The 27,626-nt window shown below is 36.2% G+C and overlaps 2 protein-coding genes across 14 annotated transcripts in view; one reads left to right on the plus strand and one right to left on the minus strand.

Annotated features, from left to right (window-relative positions):
• LOC137236681 (adenosylhomocysteinase-like) overlaps positions 1-27,626 on the minus strand; it is a 505,973-nt gene that overhangs the window by 336,866 nt on the left and 141,481 nt on the right. The window lies entirely within an intron of this gene.
• The window catches only part of LOC137236677 (putative fatty acyl-CoA reductase CG5065), a 176,938-nt gene that overhangs the window by 111,640 nt on the left and 37,672 nt on the right, over positions 1-27,626 (plus strand). For 11 of the 12 annotated variants that reach the window (XM_067759567.1, XM_067759571.1, XM_067759572.1 and 8 more), the window contains one exon: positions 26,848-27,080. In XM_067759567.1, coding sequence (XP_067615668.1) covers positions 26,859-27,080 — 222 coding nt within the window. In that variant the 5' untranslated portion in view covers positions 26,848-26,858. Of the gene's footprint in view, positions 1-25,051; positions 25,158-26,847; positions 27,081-27,626 lie in introns of those variants that run through there. The other variant, XM_067759570.1, reaches the window with a different exon arrangement.

Genomic DNA, 27,626 nt, shown 5'->3' on the forward strand with positions numbered 1-27,626 from the left:
AATCGTAAAAAAAATATATATATACTATATATATAGGTTAATAGTTTTGGATTTCGCTATTATTTACTATTTAGTGAATTATATTAGCATATTAGTACAATTGTTCATTAGAATATAAGTAGGTTTACTTCCATTTAAAATAGAATACTAAGTTAAATAATTATAGAAAATTGTATGATCGGTCTCGAATATTCATTACAACTGAAAAAATATGATTAACGTTTAACAGAATATGATTTCATTTCTATGATGTAGATTGTAAATTATAAATGTAAGTAATATGCAACAAGTAGGTTTTACAGTTAAACCAGAATTACGGACCCTTCCTACATATATATATACTATATATACCATCATATATATATTATATATATCACCGATCTCTGTGATTTTCTGACACAACAATACATACTATATACGTAAGCAATCGGTGAAATTTGAAGCTTATAACTGTTAAAATGGGGTAGAAATAGCGAAAAGTTTCTTATCTGAACAATCGGTTGTATGAGATATATACTATATATACAACCGATCTCTATGATTTTTTCAGACAACAATATATGCTATCTACGTAAGCAATCAGTGAAATTTGAAGCTTATTGCTGTTAAAATGGGGTAGAAATTGCGAAAAGTTTCTTATCTGAACAATCGGTTGTATGAGATATATACTATATATACAACCGATCTCTATGATTTTTTCAGACAACCATATATGCTATATACGTAAGCAACGTAAGCATTCGTTGAAATTTGAAGCCTCTAGCTCTTAAAATAGGGCAGTAATTACGAAAAGTTCCTTATCTGAACAATCGGTTGTGGGGGATATATACTATATGTACGACCGATCGCATAAATTTTTTCAGGCAACAATATGTGCAATATACGAAAGTATATGGTGAAGTTTGAAGCTTCAATCTGTTAAATTGGGTAAGATATTACAAAAATCCTCTTTTTCTGAAAAATCGGTTGTATGGAGGATATATGCTATAGTGGTCCGATCCGGTCGGTTCCGACAAATGTCTAATCGGACACCCAAATACACCCGCTCACCAAATTTTGTCAAGATATCTCAAAAATTGAGGGACTAGTTTGCATACAAACAGACAGACGGACAGACGGACATGGCTAAATCAACTCAGCTCTTCAACCTGATTATTTCGGTATACTTAATGGTGGGTCTATCTATTTTCCTTTAAGGACTTACAATTTTCGGTTTCGTGACGAAATTAATATACCATTTCATTTTCATGAAAGGTATAATAACAGTAAAACGAAAAATCTTTTCCAAATTATATACAAATTCTGACATGGGGTCTTTTCGCATATTCAGTCTTCAGTGAAATCTTACAAATCCTACACAAACAAGTAAGGAAGGCTAAGTTCGGGTGTAACCGAACATTACATACTCAGTTGAGAGCTATGGAGCCAAATAAGGGAAAATCACCATGTAGGAAAATGAATCTAGGGTAACCCTAGAATATGTATGTATGACATGTGTATCAAATGGAAGGTATTAAAAAGTATTTAAAGAGGGAGTGGGCCATAGTTCTATAGGTGGACGCCATTTAGGGATATCGCCATAAAGGTGGACCAGGGCTGACTCTAGAATTTTTTTGTACAATATGAGTATCAAATAAAAGGTGTTAATGAGTATTTTAAAATGGAGTGGGCCTTAGTTCTATAGGTGGACAAGGGGTGACTCTAGAATGTGTTTCTACGATATGGGTATCAAATTAAAGGAATAAAGCGTTTTAAAAGGGAGTGGTGGTAGTTGTATATGTGAAGGCGTTTTCTAGATATCGACCAAAATGTGGACCAGGGTGACCCAGAACATCATCGGTCGGGTACCGCTAATTTATTATATATTATTATTTGCAATCCTCTGCTAAGTTCGTATCACTAAACTGTTGAATAAATAACTCCAGTATTGAATAATGGAAAAAATGGCCTTTATTAAAGTACTTCACAATAACACTTATACTTTGCAACGAATAGCTTGCTTAATAACCAAACTGACTTTCAAAATAATACTGCTATTGCTCGCTGGATATCGTCTTAATCGAAACTGCTTGACAATTCAAGTCAAACTGAATTACTTCTTACTCGCTTGCGCCGCTTTTATAGTTTACGCTGCATACTTCTAGGCTCTTCTATTTCCAGAACTTACCAACTATATTCGTGTGTTTATAGTTCTCATATAGTTTCTACTTGTTTACAATTATCTACTTTTCAGCGTCTCTCAGATGTATGTGAGTTTGTAGTTTACAGTCTCTCGCACACACATAGGCGTATAAGTAAATGCATCTGTGTGTGCCATCTCTCGGCTGCCTTATATTTGTGTATACATGATTTGATTATTGACGTAAATACCGCTTAGCATGGCCTTAGCATCGCTTTAGTGATTGTATAGCTTAGTGATGCTAATATCCGTGACACTGCCCTCCACCTAAGTCTGATCGTCCCGATCAGACCAATCTCTCGATCTAACCGCTACTAGCCTCTCCAAATGAACCACCCTTCTATTTCGTGGTTTCCCAATTGTTTGTATGCGGTAGATGGCATCACTGATTCTTTTTACAACTTTGTACGGGCCTTCCCAACTGCACCAAAATTTGGAAGGAACATCTTTCCGCCGGTGAGGGTTGTACAACAGTACCAAATCTCCCTCCAAGAAACCTTCCGATTTTTTCTTGTTGTCGTACCTGTATTTCATCTTACTACTCATTATCCTGGATCGTTCCATCGCACTCTGTTGCTTGGCCAATGAAGAACTACTTCGCAGAGCTTGATCTTGACGGATTGACTTTGCATCATCAGTATCGTCTTGACTTTGCACAACAGTAGTGCGCGCTGGCTTGAAACCACCCTTGCATTCTTTCTGGAAAATTCTTTTAGTCATTTTAGTGCGTCCATTAGGGTTTGTGGATGCCAGTGTTTTTCTCGCAGGTACTTTTGATTTCGCTTTATTTGGCCCATTCGATCCATCAACCTTTGCTCGATCTACTTTCCTTGACTTTCGTGGTCTCTCTCGAATCTCCTCCACCAGCACTCGCTTACTGCTGAACCCTTTCTCCAACTTGAAGTTAAGTGGTATATCCTGGTTCTCATAACACATCACCCTTCTCTGCATATCGATCTTGATGTCATGCTCAACCAAGAAGTCCACTCCCAATATGACTTCTTCAACGATCTTCGCCACAACGAATTTGTGCAGAACCGTGACCTTTCCAATCAAGACTTCACATATCACTTCTCCCTGAACTTGGTTATACTCGCCAGTGACCGTACGCAACCTTGCTCCAGTTAACGGTTTTATTTTCCTGTTGACCAAGTCAGATCGGATCAAGGAATGAGATGAGCCCGTATCTACAGTCAGTACACGTTCTTTACCATCCACATTCCCTCTGATGGTGAGACTACTCGATTTTCTACCAATTTGCAACACAGATATCACAGGGCATTCAATAGCTGGATCTAGCTCTCGATCTCTACCTCTTACTCGCTCTTGCTCATCTCCTCCAGCTTTGCGTTTACGGCCACCCACATTGTTGGAACTATTAGGACCAAGATCGCAATGACGTGCAATGTGACCGGACTTCCCGCATTTGAAGCATTTGATAACTTTTTCACTCAGCTTTTGGGATCCTTTCAGCGCCTCCAATATTGCGTCTACCCACTTTGGCCTTTCTGCTTCCACACGGCGTGCTTTGAAAACTGGCTTACACAGAAGCGACGCTGTTTCCTGAATCAGAGCTTGTGACACCGTTTCTGCGAATGTTGGCTTTGGGTTTGCGTATGTGGCTCGCTTCGTTTCCACGTCCCGTATGCCATTTATAAAACTCTGGATTTTTACCCTCTCGGTGTATTCCACGGGTGCGTCCGCATTTGCGAGATGAGCCAACCTTTCAATATCTGAAGCAAACTCCTGCAATGTTTCATTTGGTTTTTGGTAGCGGTTTTGCAACTCAATTTGGAATACCTGCTTTCTATGCTCGCTTCCATAACGTCTCTCGACAGCGGCCATCAATGCTTCATAGCTGTTCCGTTCGTACTCTGGAATCGTCTGTAAGATTTCCGCGGCAGGCCCTTTCAATGCCACGAACAGAGCTGCAACTTTATCTTCTGCATTCCAGTTGTTCACTGCTGCGGTCTTCTCAAACTGTAACTTAAAGACCTGGAAAGGAACAGAGCCGTCAAAAGATGGAGTTTTTACCTTTGGATTGCTTGCTGAAACTGCTGGGCGATTAAGTTGCAACTGCTCGATACGTCCTCTCAAAGCATCCACTTCGGCCTCGATTTTTTTCTCAAACTGTAAAATTTTTGTATCCTGGGCCTCCAGCTTCGATGTTACCCTTATCTCCTGTGCCTCCAGCTGCGAGGATATGCGGGTCTCCTGTGCTTTCAACTGCTCAGCCACCTGAGATGTCATATATGTCTTTTGCTCTTCCAGTTGGGATGCCATATATGTCTTCTGCTCTTCCAGTTGTGATGACATATTTGTGGATATTTGTGATGACATTTCTGTTATACGTGCCTCTTGCGTTTCCAGTTGTGATGACATATTTGTGGATATTTGTGATGACATTTCTGTTATACGTGCCTCTTGCGCTTCCAGTTGTGATGACATATTTGTGGATATTTGTGATGACATTTCTGTTATACTTGCCTCTTGCGCTTCCAGTTGGGATGCCAATTGCGACGACATTGATGCTACTGTCGATGTTTGTGCAGATATTGCAGCCAATATCATGTTCAAGTCTGTGCTCGTAACTGTCTGCGATGTTTCGTTTTTCTCTTCAATTTTTGTTGTTGTTTCGTCCCCATCAGGATAATAGACAAACTCTTCCACATCAATTCCTTGCGACTCCATTACCTCTCGTAGCCGTGCTTGCAGTTCGATCTTATTGCCGATTGTATTTAATCCACGGTTCTCCAACTCCTTTTTCAGTTGCTGGATCTTCAATTCACTGAAATTTGCCATGTCCAAGTTGTATTCCAAATCTTCGGAATTTATTCAACAATTCCTCTTCTGACACCAATTGCAACAAATTCGCTTGCAAATCCTCTTATTTGCAATCCTATGCTAAGCTCGTATCACTAAACTGTTGAATAAATAACTCCAGTATTGAATAATGGAAAAAATGGCCTTTATTAAAGTACTTCACAATAACACTTATACTTTGCAACGAATAGCTTGCTTAATAACCAAACTGACTTTCAAAATAATACTGCTATTGCTCGCTAGATATCGTCTTAATCGAAACTGCTTGATAATTCAAATCAAACTGAATTACTTCTTACTCGCTTGCGCCGCTTTTATAGTTTACGCTGCATACACCTAGGCTCTTCTATTTCCAGACCTTACCAACTATATTCGTGTGTTTATAGTTCTCATATAGTTTCTACTTGTTTACAATTATCTACTTTTCAGCGTCTCTCAGATGTATGTGAGTTTGTAGTTTACAGTCTCTCGCACACACATAGGCGTATAAGTAAATGCATCTGTGTGTGACATCTCTCGGCTGCCTTATATTTGTGTATACATGATTTGATTATTGACGTAAATACCGCTTAGCATGGCCTTAGCATCGCCTTAGTGATGGTATAGCTTAGTGATGCTAATATCCGTGACAATATATAATACCACGAATAGTATTCCTGCCAAAATTCCAAGGGCTTTTGATTTCGCCCGGCAGAAATTTTTCATTTTCTTCTACGTAATATGGTAGGTGTCAAAACAATTTTACAAAGTTTTTTTCTAAAGTTATATTTTGCGTCAATAAACCAATCCAATTACCATGTTTCATTACTTTTTTCGTATTTCGTATAGAATTATGGCATTTTTTTTTCATTTTTCGTAATTTTAGATACCGAAAAAGTGGGCGGGGTCACAGTCGAATTTCAACCATTTTTTATACCAATACAAGGTGAGTTGAGATAAGTACGGGAACTGAGTTTAGTAAAGATATATCGATTTTTGCTCAAGTTATCGTGTTAACGGCCGAGCGGAAGGACAGACGGTCGACTGTGTATAAAAACTCGGCGTGGCTTCAACCGATTTCGCCCTTTTTCACAGAAAACAGTTATCGTCCTAGAATCTAAGCCCCTACCAAATTTCACAAGGATGGGAAAACTTTTGTTCGACTTATGGCATTAAAAGTATCCTAGACAAATGAAATGAAAAAGGGCGGAGCCACGCCCGTTTTTAAATTTTCTTTTATTTTTGTATTTTGTTGCACCATATCATTACTGGACTTGAATGTTGACTTAATTTACTTATATACTGTGAAGATATTAACTTTTTTTTTTAAATTTGAATTTAAAAAAAAATTGTTTTTAAAAGTGGGCGTGGTCGTTCTCCGATTTTGCTAATACATATAGTAATAGTAGTAACGTTCCTGCCAAATTCCATTATGATATCTTCAACGACTGCCAAATTACAGCTTGCAAAATTTTTAAATTACCTTCTTTTAAAAGTGGGCGGTGCCACGTCCCTTGTCCAAAATTTTACTAATTTTCTATTCTGCGTCTTAAGTTCAACCCACGTACGAAGTTTCATCGCTTTATCCGTCTTTGGTAATGAATTATCGCACTTTTTCGTTTTTTCGAAATTTTCGATATCTAATAAGTGGGCGTGGTTATAGTCCGATATTGTTCATTTTAAATAGCGACCTGAGATGAGTGCCCAGGAACCTACATACCAAATTTCATCAAGATACCTCAAAATTTAGTTATCGTGTTAACGGACGGGCGGACGGACGGACATGGCTCAATCAAATTTTTTTTTCGATACTGATGATTTTGATATATGGAAGTCTATATCTATCTCGATTCCTTTATACCTGTACAACCAACCGTTATCCAATCAAAGTTAATATACTCTGTGAGCTCTGCTCAACTGAGTATAAAAAGGAACTGATTTCACTTGTCACATTGTGTGCATATTTTTGTATCTTTAGAATGACTTTTACAAATAAAATTATTACACTTTCAACAGATTTTAATTGTGTCACGTCTTTTAAACGAGAGCATTCGGTCAAAAAACGATTCTTTTTCACTAAATAGTTAAAAAAAAATAAACGATTATTAAAAGTTAAAAATATTACGTAGCTACATTCGTGGGGTAACTATCTACCCCAGCATCTACCTACAACATCTATTATTCCACTTAACGAAATAAACATCCACGCGCCGCGAGAGCATAACAAGAACTGAGAATAAACGGAATTTCAACACATTATAAGCTGGAGTCATTGGTGCCGTATGTCCTATCGCTGTAGTCCAGTGGTCGGCAAAAATAAAATGCAAGTGTATTAGTGAGAGCGGGGCCACGACCATCCCTGCAGGAAATAAAAGTTAAAACAGCAACATGCAGATGAGGCTTTACTCACGAATGTACGTACCAAAAACGTGTCAGCTGACACGACCTATCTTATGAGTGTGCAATGTAAACAAAAACTCACTGACGTGCAACGCCCGTACGTACGTAGCCCGGAACGTAGAAATCAAAACAATTTTGATTTTTTCCTTAAGAACGTATCAGCTGATCGCTCTCTCACTAGACAGAGTTGCCTAGTAAACTTTTGTGTGCTAATTTTTGACCGTTTGCAGTTTTATGCAAAAACGCCTGATTAAAGTTTGAAAAATTGTGAAAATAATTCGAAATAATTATGTAAAAGTGCAGATTATAAATATGTAATCTATTTATATTTATTTAATATTAATTCCGGCCTTTTACAACATCAAAAATTAAATTGGAAAAAGTTGATGTTTCCATAAGCATGCATGCAAAATGGTCAATGGCAACATTGCTTATCTGTAAACAATACACACAAATATGTTATGTACATGTACACAGACGGACACATTGATTTCTACGGGCTTGAGGGTTCGGTCAAACGTGTTTCGTACGACAAACGTCCGTACGTACGGCCCACGTCGGTGGGTAATTGCCGCTTAAGAATATGTGTGAAGCAAGTCTGGCTCAATTGAGCTACGGCGTGCCGACCACTGCTGTAGTCGTATCCCTAACGTAATCAGCTGTTAACGTTACGACGGCAAACCAAAAATAATTGGTTGGCTACGATACGGTTACGACCTTAGCGGCACCAATAATCGATATTAGTACACTTGACTTGTTTTGCGAAGCGCAAATTTGTGAAAACATATGAGTATGCCGTGGATAAGCTTACATAGGGCATTGATGAGTTGAAGAAGTTCAGGCATCAATGGTCGATCATACTTCAAGAATGTAAGGTTCTTGCAAGGAGTATAGGAGTTGTGAATACCTTCGCAGAGAAAAGAAGGAAGATAAGAAAGCGTCAGTTCGATGAATTACCTGGCGAATCACCTGAGTGTGATTCCGAAACTCAATTCAAACAGCAAGTTTTTTACGTTCTTTTGGACTGCTTGATTGGTAACATGACAAGACGTTTCGAAGCCGTAAATGACATTGCGATTAAATTTAATTTTTCGTGGAAGTATCGGGATCTGACGGAAGAAGAGCTTAGAAAAAAGGCAGCGGCATTCTGCACGATTTATGGGATCGATATTTCTACGGATCTGATAGATGAAATCATTCACCTCAAAGCCATCCACTTAGCAAATTTGGGATATGATTCGCTGCCACCATTTCAACTTCTGAACAAATTTCATGACTTGAAGATGGAAGTATTATTTCCTAACATCTGCATAGCATTAAGCATATTTTGCACACTTGCAGTCAGTGTGGCTGAAGGGTAGCTTTCTTTTAGTCTATTGTCTCGCGTGAAAAATTTTTTACGTTCTACTATGAGCCAAATTGCTTGACAAGCCTTGGAACATTGGCGTTGGAGTCCAACCTTGCTCGCAGCATTAGTTTTGAATCGGTAATTTCCATATTCGAAGATCAAAAAGCACGGAAGGTTTTTCTTGGCTGATTCAAGCTCTTAAAATGTACATATTTGGAAAAAGTTAATGTAAGCAATCACACAATTAAATCTAACATTTCATTTATGTAAGTGCTCCAGTAAATCTTATCTAATAGAGGAGCTGAACTCCTCCGAAACATGGACCCGGGTACCCTTAGAATGTGTTTATACAATATGGATATCAAATGAAAGCTGTTGATGAGTGCTATAGTACACTATAATTTTCATACAACTGGGAGGCTAGGGTCTAGAGATATAGCCCACTTCTGTCACGGTGTTAAAGGCTTAAGTCCTCCGAAATGGCTGAACCGATTCTCATAAAATTTTGTGAGCATATTGGGTAGGTCTGAGAATCGGCCAACGTCTACCTTCTTTTTCGCTACGTGCCTAGGGTTTGAGATCAAAACGTGGACCCGGGTACCCGTAGAATGTGTTTATACAATATGGATATCAAATGAAAGCTGTTGATGAGTGATTTAGTACAGGATAATTTTAATACAACTGGGATGCTAGGGTCTCGAGATATAGCCCAAAACGTGGACCTGGGTACCCCTAGAATGTGTTTATACAATATGGTTACCAAATGAAAACTGTTGATGAGTGCTAAAGTACAGGATAATTTTCATACAACTGGGAGGCTAGGGTCCCGATATATAGCCCAAAACGTGGACCCGTACACCCCTAGAATGTGTTTATACAATATGGATATCAAATGAAAGCTGTTGATGAGTGATTTAGTACAGGATAATTTTCATACAACTGGGAGGCTAGGGTCTCGAGATATAGCACAAAACGTGGACCTGTGTACCCCTAGAATGTGTTTATACAATATGAATATCAAATTAAAACTGTTGATGAGTGCTATAGTACAGGATAATTTTCATACAACTGGGATGCTAGGGTCTCGAGATATAGCCCAAAACGTGGACCCGGGTACCCCTTGAATGTGTTTATACAATATGGATAACAAATGAAAAATGTTGATGAGTGATTTAGTAGAGGATAATTTTCATACCCCTGGGTGACTAGGGTCTGGATATATAGGCTAAACGTGGGCCCGTGAACGCCTAGACAATGTTTTTACATTGTGGGTATCAAATTGAAGCTGTTGATAAGTGCTTTAGTACAGAGTAAGTTTTATGCCGCTGAGTGACTAGGGTCTCGAGATGTAGGCCAAAACGTGGACCCGGGTACACCTAGAGTGTGTTTTTACATTATGGATATCTAATTGAAGCTGTTGATGTATGCTTTAGTACAGAGTAAGTTTACACCGCTGGGTGACTACGGTCTCGAGATATAGGCCAAAACATGGACCCGGATACACCTTGAATGTGTTTTTATATTATGGGTATCAAACTGAAGATGTTGATGTGAGCTATAATACAGAGTAAGTTTTACATCGCTGAATGACAAGGGTCTCGAAATATAGGCCAAAACGTGGACCCGGATACACCTAGAATGTGTTTTTACATTATGGTTATCTAATTGAAGCTGTTGATGTATGCTTTAGTACAGAGTAAGTTTACACCGCCAGGTGACTACGGTCTCGAGATATAGGCCAAAACATGGACCCGGATACACCTAGAATGTGTTTTAATATTATGGGTTACAAATTGAAGCTGTTGATGTGAGCTATAATACAGAGTAAGTTTTACACCGCTGAGTGACTAGGGTCTCTCGAGATATAGGCCAAAACATGGACCCGGATACCCCTAGAATGTGTGTGTATTATGGATATCAAATGAAAGCTGTTGCTGAGAGCTCTAAAGTTCATTGTGATATTCGATTTAGTCGCATCAACCTGGCAAAACTGATAAATATGCATGCGAAGCCGAAATAAAGTCAAGAATTAATAATATCCACATACCTATTTACATACGTCCTATTCTATTTGCCTGAAATTTCGTATATAAATTTGCCTATATTAGTATTTACGATGCTTTTTTCCGGGAAGTATACCAGAGAAGGACTGTGACTGGGATTAGGACTAGGACTGGGACTCGGAGTGGGACTGGAACAAAATACATACCACCTTCTGGGACTGGCAATAAGAGGTGAAGAAGAAGGAGAAAAACTTGAGAGAAGAGAAAAGAGAGAAGGAGACTGAGAAAGAGATAGAATGAGACAAAGATGGAGATGAAGCGAAAAAGACGGAGGTAGGAGTGAATAAAAAGATTAGGAAAAAGTGTAGAGGGGTAGGGAATAGTTAGATGGAAAAAGCTTATTAAAATGTATGCAGATAGGCCAAATTTAGGGCAAAACAATGTCTGCCGGGTCTGCTAGTTTTATATAAAATAAAACTGAAAATGTGAATTGAAAAATGTATGTATTTTATGTTATTTTTTTACTAGATAGAGTTTATTTTTTAAGGGGGCCCGTAAACGCCAACTGTCCCAGGGGCCCGGCTCGGCTCTCTGCGGCGCTGTATAAAAGCCCAGTCTTCGGAGCAGCCGATAATCTTGGAAAACTTACTTGAAAACTGCCGACCAGCGGATGTTCCAAAAATATGTAAATTTCGAATTGGTATACTTATCTAGCTGGTCCTGCCTCTAGCATATGCCTGCATACTTATATGTATGAAACTATGGTGCATTTATGTGCTCATGGTTTTTCGGTGCAATTAGCACCACAATCGCTAAAAGCTGAATTGACTGCTCCCTCGAATTGAAATTCATCGACCCGAAACAAATTTCACAATTACTCCCTTAGATGACCTCACAATCTAGGGTTCACATTTAAAAAAAAACTGAGACACTTCCTCAATGTGATGGTCCTTTTTGAATATATCCGGTACTAGCCCGACTATCTCGGGAACGATTTTGAATGGCCACGTTGAGGCTTCTAGGTCATCCATACAACCCTAGTTGCGCGAGGAGTATTAATATTAAAACCTACTAAAGCCCAAAGCTTTGTTCAAAGCTTTAAGTCTCAGCATTATCGGGAAATTTCTGAAAACTCGAACCATGTTTTTGAATTTTCACTATCCCTGGAGCACCTAGTGGAATCATGCTGAATTGTCATGGCAAACCCCTACGACGTATGGTTTAGTTTAGAATCTAGTTCCACGGGAAGTTTCTCAAAAATCTTTCGCAAGATTCCACATGTGGTGAATGGACTTCCTTCATATCTCGATCCCTGTCCCATCAAGAAAACTCTTTTATTCTAAGTATTACAACCTGATAAAACTTGAAACTTTGTTCAAAGCTTCAGGTTCCTGCGTAATCGGGAAGTTCCCTAAAACTCGAAATCGGCCGATTTTTAGAATATTCAAAATCCTTGAACCACCTAGGGAATATATTTTTCCTCAGGTTGCATTGTCATGTGATTCTGCAGTATATTCTTGCAGTTTTTGAACAGATCAGACAAATGTCTCGATCCAACCGCTGCTATTTAGTTGTTTCCCAATTGTTGGTATGGTAGACAACATCACTGATCCGCTTCACAACTTCGTACGGGCCTTCCCAGCTACACTGAAATTTTGATGGAACACCTTTCCGCCGGTGAGGGTTGTATAACACTACCAAATCTCCCTCCAGGAAACCTTCCGAATTGTTGTTTCATCGTACCTGTTCATCTTACTACTCATTATCCTGCTTCTTTCCCTCACACTCTGTTTGGCCAATGAACTACTTCGTAGAGCTTGAGCATGACGGATTGGCTTTGCATAATCAGTATCGTTTGACGTTTCACAACAGTAGTGCGCCCTGGCTTAAAACCACCCTAGCATTATTTCTGGAAAATTCTTGCCTTCGTTTCAGCGCGACCATTTGGGGTTGTCAATGCCAGTGTTTTTCCCGCAGCTACATTCGGTTTTGGTTTGTGTGTTCCATTCGTTCCACCAATCTTTGCCCTGTCTACTGCCTTTAACTTTTGTGGTCTTTTTCGAATCTCCTCCACTAGCACTTGCTTACTGCTGAGCCCCTTCTCAAAGCTGAAGTTAAGTGGTACATCCTTGTTCTTATATCGCATAATCCTTCTTTGCATATCGATGCCGATACCATGGTCAACTAAAAAGTCGACTCCCAATATGACTTCATCAACAATTTCTGCCACAACGAAATGATTTTTTGTAAAAATGTATCAGTTTGTTGTTCTTTATATAAAGTTTCTATATATATCTTGAGTTGAAATTGCATTTACTTCTGGAATACGGGAAAGTGTGTCGGCAACAATGTTGTCTTTTCCACGTATATATTGAATATCATTTGTAAATTGAGCAATATATTCAAGATGACGTAGTTGACGAGGAGATCTATCTACTTTAGAATTTAGAACATGAATTAAAGATTTATGATCAGTATAAATTGTAAAAGTTCTACCTTCAAGAAAATGTTTAAAATGTTTAATTGAATTATAAATTGCCAAAAGTTCACGATCGAATGTTGAATATTTAGTTTCTGTTGTAGTTAATTTTCTTGTAATATAAGCTAAGGGTTCTAGTATATTATTGCTGGTTTGTTGAAGAACTGCTCCAATAGCAACATTTGATGCATCTACTGCTAATGATAAAGTACCATTTTTGTCGAAATGTGTAAGTAAAGTATTTTTAGCAAAACGTTTTTTAACATTTTCGAAAGCTGTTGTGGTTTCATTTGTCCAATTTAATTGTTTAAGTTTGTTTTTAATTGCATGTGTTAACATTTCATGCAGAGGACTAAGTTCTGTTGCTAATATTTTAATATATCTGTGATAGTAATTTATCATACCTAAAAATTTTTGTAACTTATTTATAGAAATTGGTTTTTCAAAATTTGTTATAATTTCAATTCGATCTAAAGATGGTTTAATGCCTTCGCCTGAAATTTCGTAACTTAAAAAATTTAATTTATTTACACCGCGAGTACATTTTGAAGGTTTGACATTTAAATTATATCCTTCAAGTCTTTTGAAAACTGATTTTAAATGATTTATATGTTGATCTTCATTATCACTGGCAATAAGAATGTCATCAATGTATGTGTAAATACAAAATCGAAATCAGAAAATGCTTCATTAATAAAGCGTTGGAAAGTTTGAGCACTGTTTCGTAAACCGAAAGGCATTCTTACGAATTCAAACATTCCAAAAGGGGTAGTTATTGCAGTTTTATGAATGTCTTCTGCCATTGGAATTTAGTGGTAAGCACGCACAAGATCAATTTTGGAAAAAAATTGTTTGTTTTTTAAATCAATTGTTAAATCGTGGATATGTGGTAAAGGATACCGATCTGGTGTAGTAATAAAATTAAGTCTTGGGTAGTCTCCGCAAGGTCTCCAATCATTTGGTTCTTTTTTAGGAACGAGATGAAGTGGAGATGCAATAGGAGAATTTGAGGGTCTACATATAATCGTTTTAACTAAGAAATCAAATTCAGCTTTAGCAATTTTAAGTTTGATTGGATCAAGACGTCTGGGTTTCGAAAATGGTAAAATACCTTTTGTTTCTATCCTGTGAACCGTATGGTGTTTAACTTTTTTAGTATAATCTGATTCACAGGTAATAGACGCAAATTCATTAAGTAATTTTGAAAACTTATTTTCGACAATAGGAATTTTGAGTGAGAAAATATCAGAAAATCCAGAAGATCCAGCAACTTTAATTTTTGTAGTAGAATCCATTATTTCTTTATTTTTAATATTGACAATAATTCCAAATTTTTCTAAAAAGTTTGCTCCTAAAATGGGTGTATCAATGTTCGCAATAATGAATGGAAATTCAAAATCTCTTCTTAAACCTAAATCAATTTTAAGTAGATTTGGACCAAAAGTTTCAATTGAAGAACCGTTTGCTGCAGTCAAAGTAATATCGGAATTTCCTTTATAAATCTTAAATTTAGAAAAAGGTTTAACTGATACGACTGCGCTGGTATCGATAAGAAAATTAAGTTTATTGAATTTATCAAATATGAATAGGCGACGAATAGGTTTAATAAAAGTTCCAATATCCGTCACCGTCATAATGGATCGTTTCAGTTTAAATTTTGTTCGGAATTTGAATTATGATTTTGATTAAAGTTGCATAGGGGTATACATTTAAGAGCGTTATTCTTAAATTTCTTGTGATACCAACAAATATTTGTTTGTGAATTAAAATTGATTGTTTAAAAAATTTCTGGATCTTGAAAAATTTCGAGATTTAGATCTATTGCTATCTTTAGATCTTGAACGGATTTGTAATTTATTAATATAATAAGAAATTTTATTTAAATTTTGATAAATATCCGTAGTTAATTCAGTTAAATTTTTAACACATTGTTCTAAAATATTATTATTTATACTCGAAACTATAGGAGATTTGGAAGAATGAGGTTTGTTGATTAAATCAAAAAGTTTGTCAGCTAAAATACTTACTTCATCTTTATTTTGATTGTTACAAGAAGTTAAATGGATTTGTATTTCTTGTGGCAATTTACGAATTCATAATTTGAAAAGTAATTCTTGACTTACAATGGAGTCAGTACCTATAAGTGATTTCATAAATCTGAATAATTCAGATGGTGAACGATCACCAAGTTCAGTTTTTGAAAATAATTGTTCTAATCGTTTCCCTTCACTAAGAGAAGATCTTTCACATACAATTTTTTTGGTTGTATTATATTTATTGAAAAGTGGAGGAGGGTTAACAACGTCTAAAATTTTAAATATGGTATCTCGTTGAAGAGAAACTAAAACATTTTCAAATTTTAAATTATCACCATTGATATTATTAATTTCAAATTGTCCTTCAACAAGTAAAAACCAGGCATCGGGAGATTCTTGCCAAAATTGTGGTAATTTAATAGATTTAGTAAAAGAAATATTTGTAAAGTTATCTTGTGTTATATTAGAGATGCTGTTTTGTGTTTTATTAATGTTAGAATTTTGAGTTATATTGTGAGTCATTGTGTTATTTGTATAGTTTGTTATTTTGATTTTCTGAAATTGTAAAATTACGAGTCCGTATTGGTGAACGTAGAACCATATGAAAAAAAAAATTTAAATGAAAAATTTGAAAATATTTAAGATTTTTTTTGGAAAGGGAGTTAACAATTTAAATAAAATATTTATTTTTATATAAAAAAAAAATTAAGTAAATTTAAATAATTTAAATAATCTATATAAAATAGTTAAAATATAAAAATAATCTTAAAATAAATTTGAAAATTTAATAGGTTTAAAATTTTAATTTAAATTATAATTGAAAATTTTCAATTTAATATTAAAATAAAAATTATACTTTCATAAAATTAAATTAAAAAAAAAAAATATTAAAATTAATAAGTAGTTGATTGATGATTGTTGAAAAATTTCTTAAAATTAATATTTGTATTGTTTGATGTCGCAATGGTTTTAAAATATGCAGTGGCTTTGTTGTTTTCTTTATAAACCTCTTCATTTTCATGATGTCTTCATTTTAAATCTGTTCTTGTGTTTATTGTGTGCAAAATTTTTGTAGTAGCTTTTGTTATTGTGGCTTGGTTAACCCAATCGTTGCTTTTAAGAGTATTATATTGTAAATGTTTTTTATTTAATTTACACACATTTTTAGAGTTCTTTATTAATTAATAAATCTTAGACAAATTTTATTTTGTATTTATGTTGCATTAAATGCATAGCATGTTCACTAGTAAGGTGTTATAAGCACTTCATGTTTATAATTTGTTTTTCCACACTTATTTTTTTTTTTTTTTTTTTTTTACGTTTCGTATATACAATTAACAGCGACTGTATAATATGGAATTGCCCAGAATGTTGCTTATTAATTGAAGTATATTTAAGTTTCATTTCATTATTTTCTAATGAACAATTTGTTTTGTCTTTGTATAGTTAGAATAATGAATGTTTAATGTTGAATATATACAAATTTTCCTTGAATTTGTAAACATTTAAAGGTGTAACGCACTTCTAAGCATTCTTATTACTTGTACTGCTTCCGGTCCACAAATGTATTAGAAACACAAGCACAGATATATTAAATGCACAAGAATTTCAATAGTGTCATTTATTTAATAATTTTCGACAACTTTTCTTTGATTAAGTTAACTAGGTTTTAAAGTCCGTAATTGTAGGTCCGTTGGTAGAATCGCCAATATATTTGGTAATAAACCAAATATTTATTTTATTTTTAAAAATTTATTTTTGTTTATTTTTGAGTTTAAATATTTTAATACTAATTAGAATTTTCTTGTTTGAAGTTATTCAAAAATTTTGAAGTTAACACGAAAACTGAACTAACAAGTAAGGAAGGTTAAGTTCGGGTGTAACCGAACATTACATACTCAGTTGAGAGCTATGGTGACAACATAAGGGAAAATAAGCAAGTAGGAAAATGAACCGAGGGAAACCCTGGAATGTGTTTGTATGACATGCGTATCAAATGAAAGGCGTTAAAGAGTATTTTATGAGGGAGTGGGCCATAGTTCTATAGGTGGACGCCATTTAGGGATATAGCCATAAAGGTGGATCAGGGTTGACTCTAGAATGCGTTTGTACGATATGGGTATCAAATGAAAGGCGTTAATGAGTATTTTAAAAGGGAGTAATCCTTAGTTCCATAGGTGGAGGTCGTTTCGAGATATCGCCATAAAGGTGGACCAGGGGTGACCCTAGAATTTGTTTGTACAATATGGACATCAAACGAATGGTGTTAATGAGTATTTTAAAAGGGAGTGGGCCTTAGTTCTATAGGTGGATACCGTTTCGAAATATCGCCATAAAAGTGGACCAGGGGTGACTCTAGAATGTGTTTGTACGATATGGGTATCAAATTAAAGGTATAAATGAGGGTTTTAAAAGGGAGTGGTGGTTGTTGTATAGGTGGTCGCCTTTTCGAGATATCGCCATAAAGGTGGACCAGGAGTGACTCTAGAATGCGTTTGTACGATATGGGTATCAAATGAAAGGTGTTAATGAGTATTTTAAAAGGGAGTAATCCTTAGTTCCATAGGTGGACGCCGTTTCGAGATATCGCCATAAAGGTGGACCAGGGGTGACCCTAGAATTTGTTTGTACAATATGGGTATCAAAAGAAAGGTGTTAATGAGTATTTTAAAAGGGAGTAATCCTTGGTTCCATAGGTGGACGCCGTTTCGAGATATCGCCATAAAGGTGGACCAGGAGTGACCCTAGAATTTGTTTGTACAATATGGCCATCAAACGAAAGGTGTTAATGAGTATTTTAAAAGGGAGTGGGCCTTAGTTCTATAGGTGGAAGCCGTTTCGAAATATCGCCACAAAGGTGGACCAGGGGTGACTAAAGAATGTGTTTGTACGATATGGGTATCAAATTAAAGGTATTAATGAGGGTTTTAAAAGGGAGTGGTGGTTGTTGTATAGGTGGTCGCATTTTCGAGATATCGCCATAAAGGTGGACCAGGGGTGACACTAGAATTTGTTTGTATAATATGGGTATCAAAAGAAAGGTGTTAATTAGTATTTTAAAAGGGAGTAATCCTTAGTTCCATAGGTGGTCGCCGTTTCGAGATATCCATAAAGGTGGACCAGGGGTGACCCTAGAATTTGTTTGTACAATATGGACATCAAACGAATGGTGTTAATGAGTATTTTAAAAGGGAGTGGGCCTTAGTTCTATAGGTGGATGCCGTTTCGAAATATCGACATAAAAGTGGACCAGTGGTGACTCTAGAATGTGTTTGTACGATATGGGTATCAAATTAAAGGTATAAATGAGGGTTTTAAAAGGGAGTGGTGGTTGTTGTATAGGTGGTCGCCTTTTCGAGATATCGCCATAAAGGTGGACCAGGGGTGACTCTAGAATGCTTTTGTACGATATGGGTATCAAATGAAAGGTGTTAATGAGTATTTTAAAAGGGAGTAATCCTTAGTTCCATAGGTGGACGCCGTTTCGAGATATCGCCATAAAGGTGGACCAGGGGTGACCCTAGAATTTGTTTGTACAATATGGGTATCAAAAGAAAGGTGTTAATGAGTATTTTAAAAGGGAGTAATCCTTGGTTCCATAGGTGGACGCCGTTTCGAGATATCGCCATAAAGGTGGACCAGGAGTGACCCTAGAATTTGTTTGTACAATATGGCCATCAAACGAAAGGTGTTAATGAGTATTTTAAAAGGGAGTGGGCCTTAGTTCTATAGGTGGAAGCCGTTTCGAAATATCGCCACAAAGGTGGACCAGGGGTGACTAAAGAATGTGTTTGTACGATATGGGTATCAAATTAAAGGTATTAATGAGGGTTTTAAAAGGGAGTGGTGGTTGTTGTATAGGTGGTCGCATTTTCGAGATATCGCCATAAAGGTGGACCAGGGGTGACACTAGAATTTGTTTGTACAATATGGGTATCAAAAGAAAGGTGTTAATGAGTATTTTAAAAGGGAGTAATCCTTAGTTCCATAGGTGGACGCCGTTTCGAGATATCGCCATAAAGGTGGACCAGGGGTGACACTAGAATTTGTTTGTACAATATGGGTATCAAAAGAAAGGTGTTAATGAGTTTTTTAAAAGGGAGTAATCCTTAGTTCCATAGGTGGACGCCGTTTCGAGATATCGCCATAAAGGTGGGCCAGGGGTGACTCTAGAATTCGTTTGTGCAATATGGGTATCAAACGACAGGAGTTAATGAGTATTTTAAAAGGGAGTGGGCCTTCGTTCTATAGGTGGACGCCTTTTCGAGGTATCGCAATAAGGGCGGACCAGGGATGACTCTAGACTTTGTTTGTGCGATATGGGTATCAAATGAAAGGTGTTAATGAGTATTTTAAAAGGGAGTGGGCCTTCGTTCTTTAGGTGTTCGCCTTTTCGAGGTATCGCCATAAAGGTGGACCAAGGGTGAATTTAGAATATGTTTGTACGATATGGGTATCAAATGAAAGGTGTTAATGAGTATTTTAAAAGGGCGTGGGACTTAGTTCTACAGGTGGACGCCTTTTCGAGATATCGCCATAAAGGTGGACCAGGGGTGACTCTAGAATAAGTTTGTACGATATGGGTATCAAATTAAAGGTATTAATGAGAGTTTTAAAAGGGAGTGGTGGTAGTTGTATATGTGTAGGCGTTTTCCAGATATCGACCAAAATGTGGACCAGGGTGACCCAGAACATTATCTGTTGGATACCGCTAATTTATTTATATATGTATGTAATACCTGCCAAGATTTTAAGGGTTTTTTATTTCGCCCTGCAGAACTTTTTCATTTTCTTCTACTTTATATGGTAGGTGTCACAACCATTTTATAAAGTTTTTTCTAAAGTTATATTTCGCGTCAATAAAACAATCCAATTACCTTACCATGTTTCATCCCTTTTTTCGTATTTGGTATAGAATTATAGCATTTTTTTCATTTTTCGTAATTTTCGATATCGAAAAAGTGGGCGTGGTCATAGTCGGATTTCGTTCATTTTTCATACCAAGATAAAGTGAGTTCAAGCAAGCACGTGAACTAAGTTCGTTAAAGATATGTCGATTTTTGCTCAAGTTATCGTGTTAACGGCCATGCGGAAGGACAGACGGACGACTGTGTATAAAAACTGGGCGTGGCATCAACCGATTCCGCCCATTTTCACAGAAAACAGTTAACGTCATAAAATCTATGCCCCTGCCAAATTTCAAAAGGATTGGTTAATTTTTGTTCGACTTATGGCGTTAAAAGTATCCTAGACAAATTAAATGACAAAGGGCGGAGCCACGCCCATTTTGAAATTTTCTTTTATTTTTGTATTTTGTTGCACCACATCATTACTGGAGTTGAATGTTGACATAATTTACTTATATACTGTAAAGATATTAAATTTTTTGTTAAAATTTTACTTTAAAAAAAATTTTTTTTTAAAAGTGGGCGTGGTCCTTCTCCGATTTTGCTAATTTTTATTAAGCGTACATATAGTAATAGGAGTAACGTTCCTGCCAAATTTCATCATGATGTCCCCTATCCCCCCCCCCCCACCCCCCCAGAAGGTCGAGAAATTTTATTTTTCAAATACTTTACAGAACAAAAATGAAATATCCAAAGAAAAAAAAATATTCAAATGTTCAATACTTAAAGTATTTGAAAAATAAAATTTTGTATAGAAAATCTTCAAGTCCAAGGTGTGGAAATGGGGGGAGGGGGGGATGTCCCCTACCCCCCCCCCCCCCCCCCCCCCCCCCCAGAAGGTCGAGAAATTTTACTTTTCAAAGAGTTTACAGAACAAAAATGAAATATTCAAAGAAAAAAAAATATTCAAGTGTTCAATACTTAAAGTATTTGAAAAATAAAATTTTGTATAGAAAATCTTCAAGTCCAAGGTGTGGAAATGAAAATATCTAGCATCAATACTGCGGGCCATTTTTTTCTCCACGCAATATCATAGAGAGTAAAATTTTGCGTATGTGATTTGCCTTGCGTGCAAAAATGTGCTCCAGATCAATTTTTTTTTGCACGATTTTTGCAACAATTTTAAAAATAGAAATTTATTTCACAGAAATAAAACATGTGCTCTTAAAGAGTTTTTAATTGCAAGCAAATTGGTGTTTGAGTTGTCGGTAAAAGTCTAGTTGAGTTCCGCCTTCGGATTATTAATACTAATACGCGTCGTTTGACACCTCTCTCGATATTTTTGGTAGCGTATTAGCAATCGACCCCTCAACTACACTTTTACCGAATTGTCAAAATCGGTGGAGCCTATCGGCTGCTATTCAACTTTAAAAGAATAAGGACAAAGAAAATTCAAATGGCGATAATTAAGGATACAGTATTTTTTGGATAAATCGAAGAAGAGCATTTGTTTGTATTATCGATAGCTATCAAATAATAACTTTGTTGCTCAAAAATCACTTTCAGGAATTTCACTCTGTGTCTTTAAACATAAAATTTATTTACATTGTTATTATTAAGTAAATTGTTTTATTAAAATTATATAAGTATGAAATGTACACACCCAGTGATAATAAAAGTACCAAATAAAAATACAAAAAGTATTCAGGGCCGCAGAGAGCTGAGCCGAGCCCCTGGGACAGTTCGCGTTTACGGGCCCCCCTGAAAAATATACTCAATCCAGTAAAAAAAAATAACATAACAACCATAAATTTTACAATTCACATTGTCAGTTTTATTTCATATAAAATAAGATTTACTGGAGCACTTACATAAATGAAATTTTAGATTTCATTGTTGATTTGCTTACATTAACTTTTGCTAAATATGTACATTTTAAGAGCTTGAATCAGCCAAGGAAAACCTTCCGTGCTTTTTGATCTGCGAATATGGAAATTACCGATTCAAATGCCGCTGCCTTTTCTCTGAGCTCTTCTTCCGTCAGATCCTGATACTTCCACAAAAAACTAAATTTAATCGCAATGTCATTTACGGCTTCGAAACGACTTGTCATGTTACCAATCAAGCAGTCCAAAAGAACGTAAAAAATAACGCAATATAAAAACAGTCTGCTCAATATGCGCCGAATAAGGGGTTGCATCCACTATTACTGTATAATACTTGACGGACTTTCTCTCGCCTTCTATCTTTCTAATTACTTGGCTTGCACAGATTTCTATGAACTCATTTTGTATTCCATCAGACAAATAATGTGCTTGGAAACGATTCTTTTTCGTTTGAGATTCCCTCACCTTCTTCAAATGTTAATGCAATAGGGGGGTCATAATTGCTGATCAGTTTCAAAATACCAAGAAAGTTTCCATTTTTTGGATTTCCGATAAATGAATTATCCCCTCTAAATGTCAATCCTTTTTCTCCAAGAAATAAAACAACATCAAGAATTCTGCGAAATATCTCTCTCCAGCGAGCTGCTTCAGTTTTAAGGGTTTCCGCTAAGAGAAAATCCACTAAACTTGCATTTCGAATTCCAATTTCATACTGGCTCCACTCTATATAGCAATTTTTATGATTTTGACTATTTTCATGTTCAGGAATTTTGTCGTGTAACCTCTTCCAACCTTTTTCTTTAGAATAACCTGAAGATTTGGTCAAAGCTGATCGGGTATTGAGCCAAGCACGCTTTACTTTTTCCGTTTTTTTAGAGTAGTATGGAGTATGATTTGAAGGAAATGGCGACCACTTAAGTCGTTGGGAAGTCGAAATAAAATGTGATTGTAAGTTAGTTGAAGCATTTTTGAGCGATAGCGCTTATAAAATTGTGTTAAAAACGTTAATCTAACTCAAAATCACATTTTATTTCGACTATGACTATGCCCCATAGTATTTGATCGGATGCTTATGATTTTAGTTAAGTGATTTTCAATTTTAAAACAATTTTTTGTAGCAACAAAATATGTATGTATCTATGAAATCCTAGTTAGTGTACTGTCAATACTGCTTTGCCTTGCCCGGCCCCAAAACCATGATACCATTTCAACAATTCCTCTTTTGACACCAATTGTAATGAATTTTGGGAAATTGCTGATTATTTTGAAGCTTCTGTTAGCGTTCGAATCTCTGAACTGTCGAATAAATAACTCAAATATACAGTATAACAACATTTCCTTTATTAATAATGTCGAATAAATAACTCAAATATACAGTATAACAACATTTCCAATACCCGCGTACTGATTCCTCATTACTCAGCAACGCAACTGCTTTTATACTCTCGGTTATTTCATTCGCCCATTTCTAATAAAGTCTAGACGTTTCACGAACATGCCTTCTAGAACAGTTGTATCTCATGCTTGGTTATTTAGCTATATACATCCCTGCAAAAAGTGCGACTAGTCTAGGATGAATCCGGGATGAGTCGCAAAGCAGTATAGTCGCATAGCCAATTCTGATCTCTTTATATGGATCGGTGTGATGCCTTTTGTTTGAGCATGTCCTATGGAGAGACCAATTGTACCTGTTTATGCCTGAACGGGTAGTGTCGGACTTGGCCTCTTTATACCCCTACGGGTACTGTTGGACAAATCCTTTTTGTAATTCTCGACACTTTATCTTTGTACCCCTTTGGGTACTGTTCGACACGCCCTCTTTTTACCCCTACGGTTACTGTCGGACAGATATTTTCTGTACTGTTCGACACTTCCTCTATGTACCCCTATGGGAACTGCCGACAGGCCCTTTTTGTATCCATACGGTCGGACATATTGTCTTCGTGCCTATTCTAGAGCCACACAAGTCTCTTTTGTTCGCCTGTGGGTACTGTCGGACAAGTCCTCTTTCCGTACGGAATTTCTAATGGATTTTATAATTTTTTAAACTCTAATACAATATTCCTATTTTTTCGTATTGGTGTTGTCGAATAATAAAATCAAAACAAATATTACGATAATGGAACATATGGTCCTAGTATTTTAGGTTCGGTATAGAGCTCCGCAGTTTTCTTAAATAATGGTATTCAATCACATTCATTCATCTTTTTATTTTATTCATTTCGTTGCTGTTTGTTTGTTTTGTTTTTTTTTTTTTTTTTTGTTCAATTGGCTGCATAAATTTCAAACTCACTGATGTCAAATTTACCCAAAAGGGACTATAGGGGATCAATTATACCCCAAAGTGAACAAAAGAGATCAATCGCAGACCGCTCTCTTTAGGGATTTATCGCACGCTTTTTTGCAGGGATGTATATCTGTAGTTTATCTAAGGCCATATGCTGTATAGCTGCCGGTTGTGTGTGTGAAATATTATCTTCGCTTCAAGCTGCTGGTTATGTGTTTGTGTGTGGCTGTTTCCTTTGATGTGCTCATGTACATAAGTGTGGCTGCTTGCTTTATTGTTGTTGTGGATTTATTTAGTAGCAGCGTAGTGCTGTACAGAAGCACGGTTTCCACACCATGTTTTCATTGCAACAAAAGACAAGTTCTCAAAAAATCATCAATCAAACGTTGTGAACATAGTTTTTCATGATTGCAATGATATAAAATGTATATCGCAGTTAGGTTTAGTAAGGAACGGTTAGAAAATTTGCGTTGTGGCAGCTCTCTAAATCGTAAATGAAACTAAGCGATTATGTTAATGCTATTATACTCAGTTGAGCAGAGCTCACAGAGTATATTAAGTTTGGTTGGATAACGGTTGGTTGTACATATATAAAGGAATCGAGATAGATATAGACTTCCATATATCAAAATAATCAGGATCGAAAAAAAAATTTGATTGAGCCATGTCCGTCCGTCCGTCCGTCCGTTAACACGATAACTTGAGTAAATTTTGAGGTATCTTGATGAAATTTGGTATGTAGGTTCCTGAGCACTCATCTCAGATCGCTATTTAAAATGAACGATATCGGACTATAACCACGCCCACTTTTTCGATATCGAAAATTTCCAAAAACCGAAAAAGTGCGATAATTCATTACCAAAGACGGATAAAGCGACGAAACTTGGTAGGTGAGTTGAACTTATGACGCAGAATAGAAAATTAGTAAAATTTTGGACAATGGGCGTGGCACCGCCCACTTTTAAAAGAAGGTAATTGAAAAGTTTTGCAAGCTGTAATTTGGCAGTCGTTGAAAATATAATGATGAAATTTGGCGGAAACGTTACTCCTATTACTATATGTATACTTAATAAAAATTAGCAAAATCGGAGAACGACCAATTTTTTTTTAAGTCAAATTTTAACAAAAAATTGAATATCTTTACAGTATATAAGTAAATTATGCCAACATTCAACTCCAGTAATGATATGGTGCAACAAAACACAAAAATAAAAAAGTTTCAAAATGGGCGTGGCTCCGCCCTTTTTCATTTAATTTGTCTAGGATACTTTTAATGCCATAAGTCGAACAAAAATTTACCAATCCTTATGAAATTTGGTAGGGGCTTAGATTCTAGGACGATAACTGTTTTCTGCGAAAAAGGGCGAAAGTGGTTAGAGCCACGCCCAGTTTTTATACACAGCCGACCGTCTGTCCTTCCACTCGGCCGTTAACACGATAACTTGAGCAAAAATTGATATATCTTTACTAAACTCAGTTCACATACTTATCTGAACTCCCTTTGTATTGGTATAAAATCCGACTATGACCACGCCCACTTTTTTGATATAGAAGAATTAAAAAAAAATGCCATAATTCTATACCAAATTGGAAAAATGGGATCAAACATGGTAATTGGATTGGTTTGTTGACGCAAACTATAACTTAAGAAAAAAAACCTTGTAAAATGGGTGTCACACCTACCATATTAAGTAGAAGAAAATGAAAAGGCGAAATCAAAAGCCCTTGGAATCTTGGCAGGAATACTGTTAGTGGTATTACATATATAAATAAATTAGCGGTACCCGTCAGATGATATTCTGGGTCACCCTGGTCCACATTTTGGTCGATATCTCGAAAACGCCTTCACATATACAACTACCACCACTCCCTTTAAAAACCCTCATTAATACCGTTAATTTGATACCCATATCGTACAAACACATTATAGAGTCACCCCTTGGCCCACCTTTATGGCGATATCTCGAAAAGGCGTCCACCTATACAAATACTTTTAAAATACTCATTATCACCTTTCGTTTGATACCCATATTGTACAAACGCATTCTAGAGTCAACCCTGATCCACCTTTAGCCTTCCTTACTTGTTATAGATGCTTACTCTTTCATACCAGGGCCTAGATTCAGTAAGATTGAGTTTTGAATTCAGACTAAAATGAAGCGTCTTAAAAGTAATAACTGAACCGGATTCCATGTAATTAGGTACGAGAAACTATTTAACAGTGTAGTGAAGTTTATGGGGTTTTACAAGCACCTACGGGAATAATTTTATACAAAACACTTCTTCAAAGGCCGAATATAAAAATAAATTTTTTAAGCGCAAATCGTTCCATATTTATAAAGCTAACTCTTTCAAAAAGTATTTCTGCTTTACTTCCAGTTAAAATATTTCTTGGCACAAGTACTAAGTTTTCTTTCCCTTCTAGCTTTTTGAGTCAAGTTTAAAAGGAAAACCAAAAATTATTTAAATAATCTGTAGTATTTTGAAGGATTAAAAAAATCCATAAAAAGTTTATACAACTCTGAAAACCAATGAGACTCAAATTTCTAACCGTGTATGCATATTTCCATTTTCCTTTAGATACATGCACAATGGAGCTCCTCAATGCAACAAGCGAATGCGAAAAATCAGAAATTGCTGAATGGTATTCTGGAAAAAGTATACTTATTACCGGCGCCACTGGCTTTATGGGGAAAGTATTAGTAGAAAAATTGTTACGGAGTTGTTCAGGCATAAAAAAGATATATTTGCTGATCAGATCAAAGAAAGGTGTCGATCCATTGAAGCGAAAGGACCAATTCTTCAAATGTGTGGTAAGTGAATATGTATGCATTTACTGAATATTTCGGATGCTACTTTTTTCGAAAATGCTCGATATTTGCTCTATTTATGCAGCTTTTCATATCCATCTGAGCAACGCTCACCGAGATAAATATAGTTTCCATATATAAAAATGTTCAGTGTGAAAAAAGAAATTCATTTGACCATTGCCGTCAGCCGGTTTGGAAACACGACAACGGCGCGCTAACCTTCGAAGAGATTTTAGGCCGAGCTTCTCGTCTAGATTAAGAGACTCTTCACTACTGTGTGACCATTCCTCGTCGTACTTTTCTATCTTGCAACTTCTTTAGGTTGCCCCAGTCTTCCTGCAGCGTACTTTTGAAATTTGTACCAACTCGTTTTCCTAGGGTTTCCAAAATTTTTCCACATCTCTTCGCTCTTTAGGGGGATGTGATACATGTATTGATCTGAAAAGGATGACCAGTCAAGGACCCTCCATTCACATCCTGATATATCTTGCTCAGAGCTCAATGTGATATCAAGCACATTGCTTGACGTTGGCCCAACGGATGTAGGAA

This window comes from Eurosta solidaginis, chromosome 1 (assembly GCF_040869045.1).
Source record: "Eurosta solidaginis isolate ZX-2024a chromosome 1, ASM4086904v1, whole genome shotgun sequence".
In the NCBI taxonomy this organism is placed as follows: domain Eukaryota; kingdom Metazoa; phylum Arthropoda; class Insecta; order Diptera; family Tephritidae; genus Eurosta; species Eurosta solidaginis.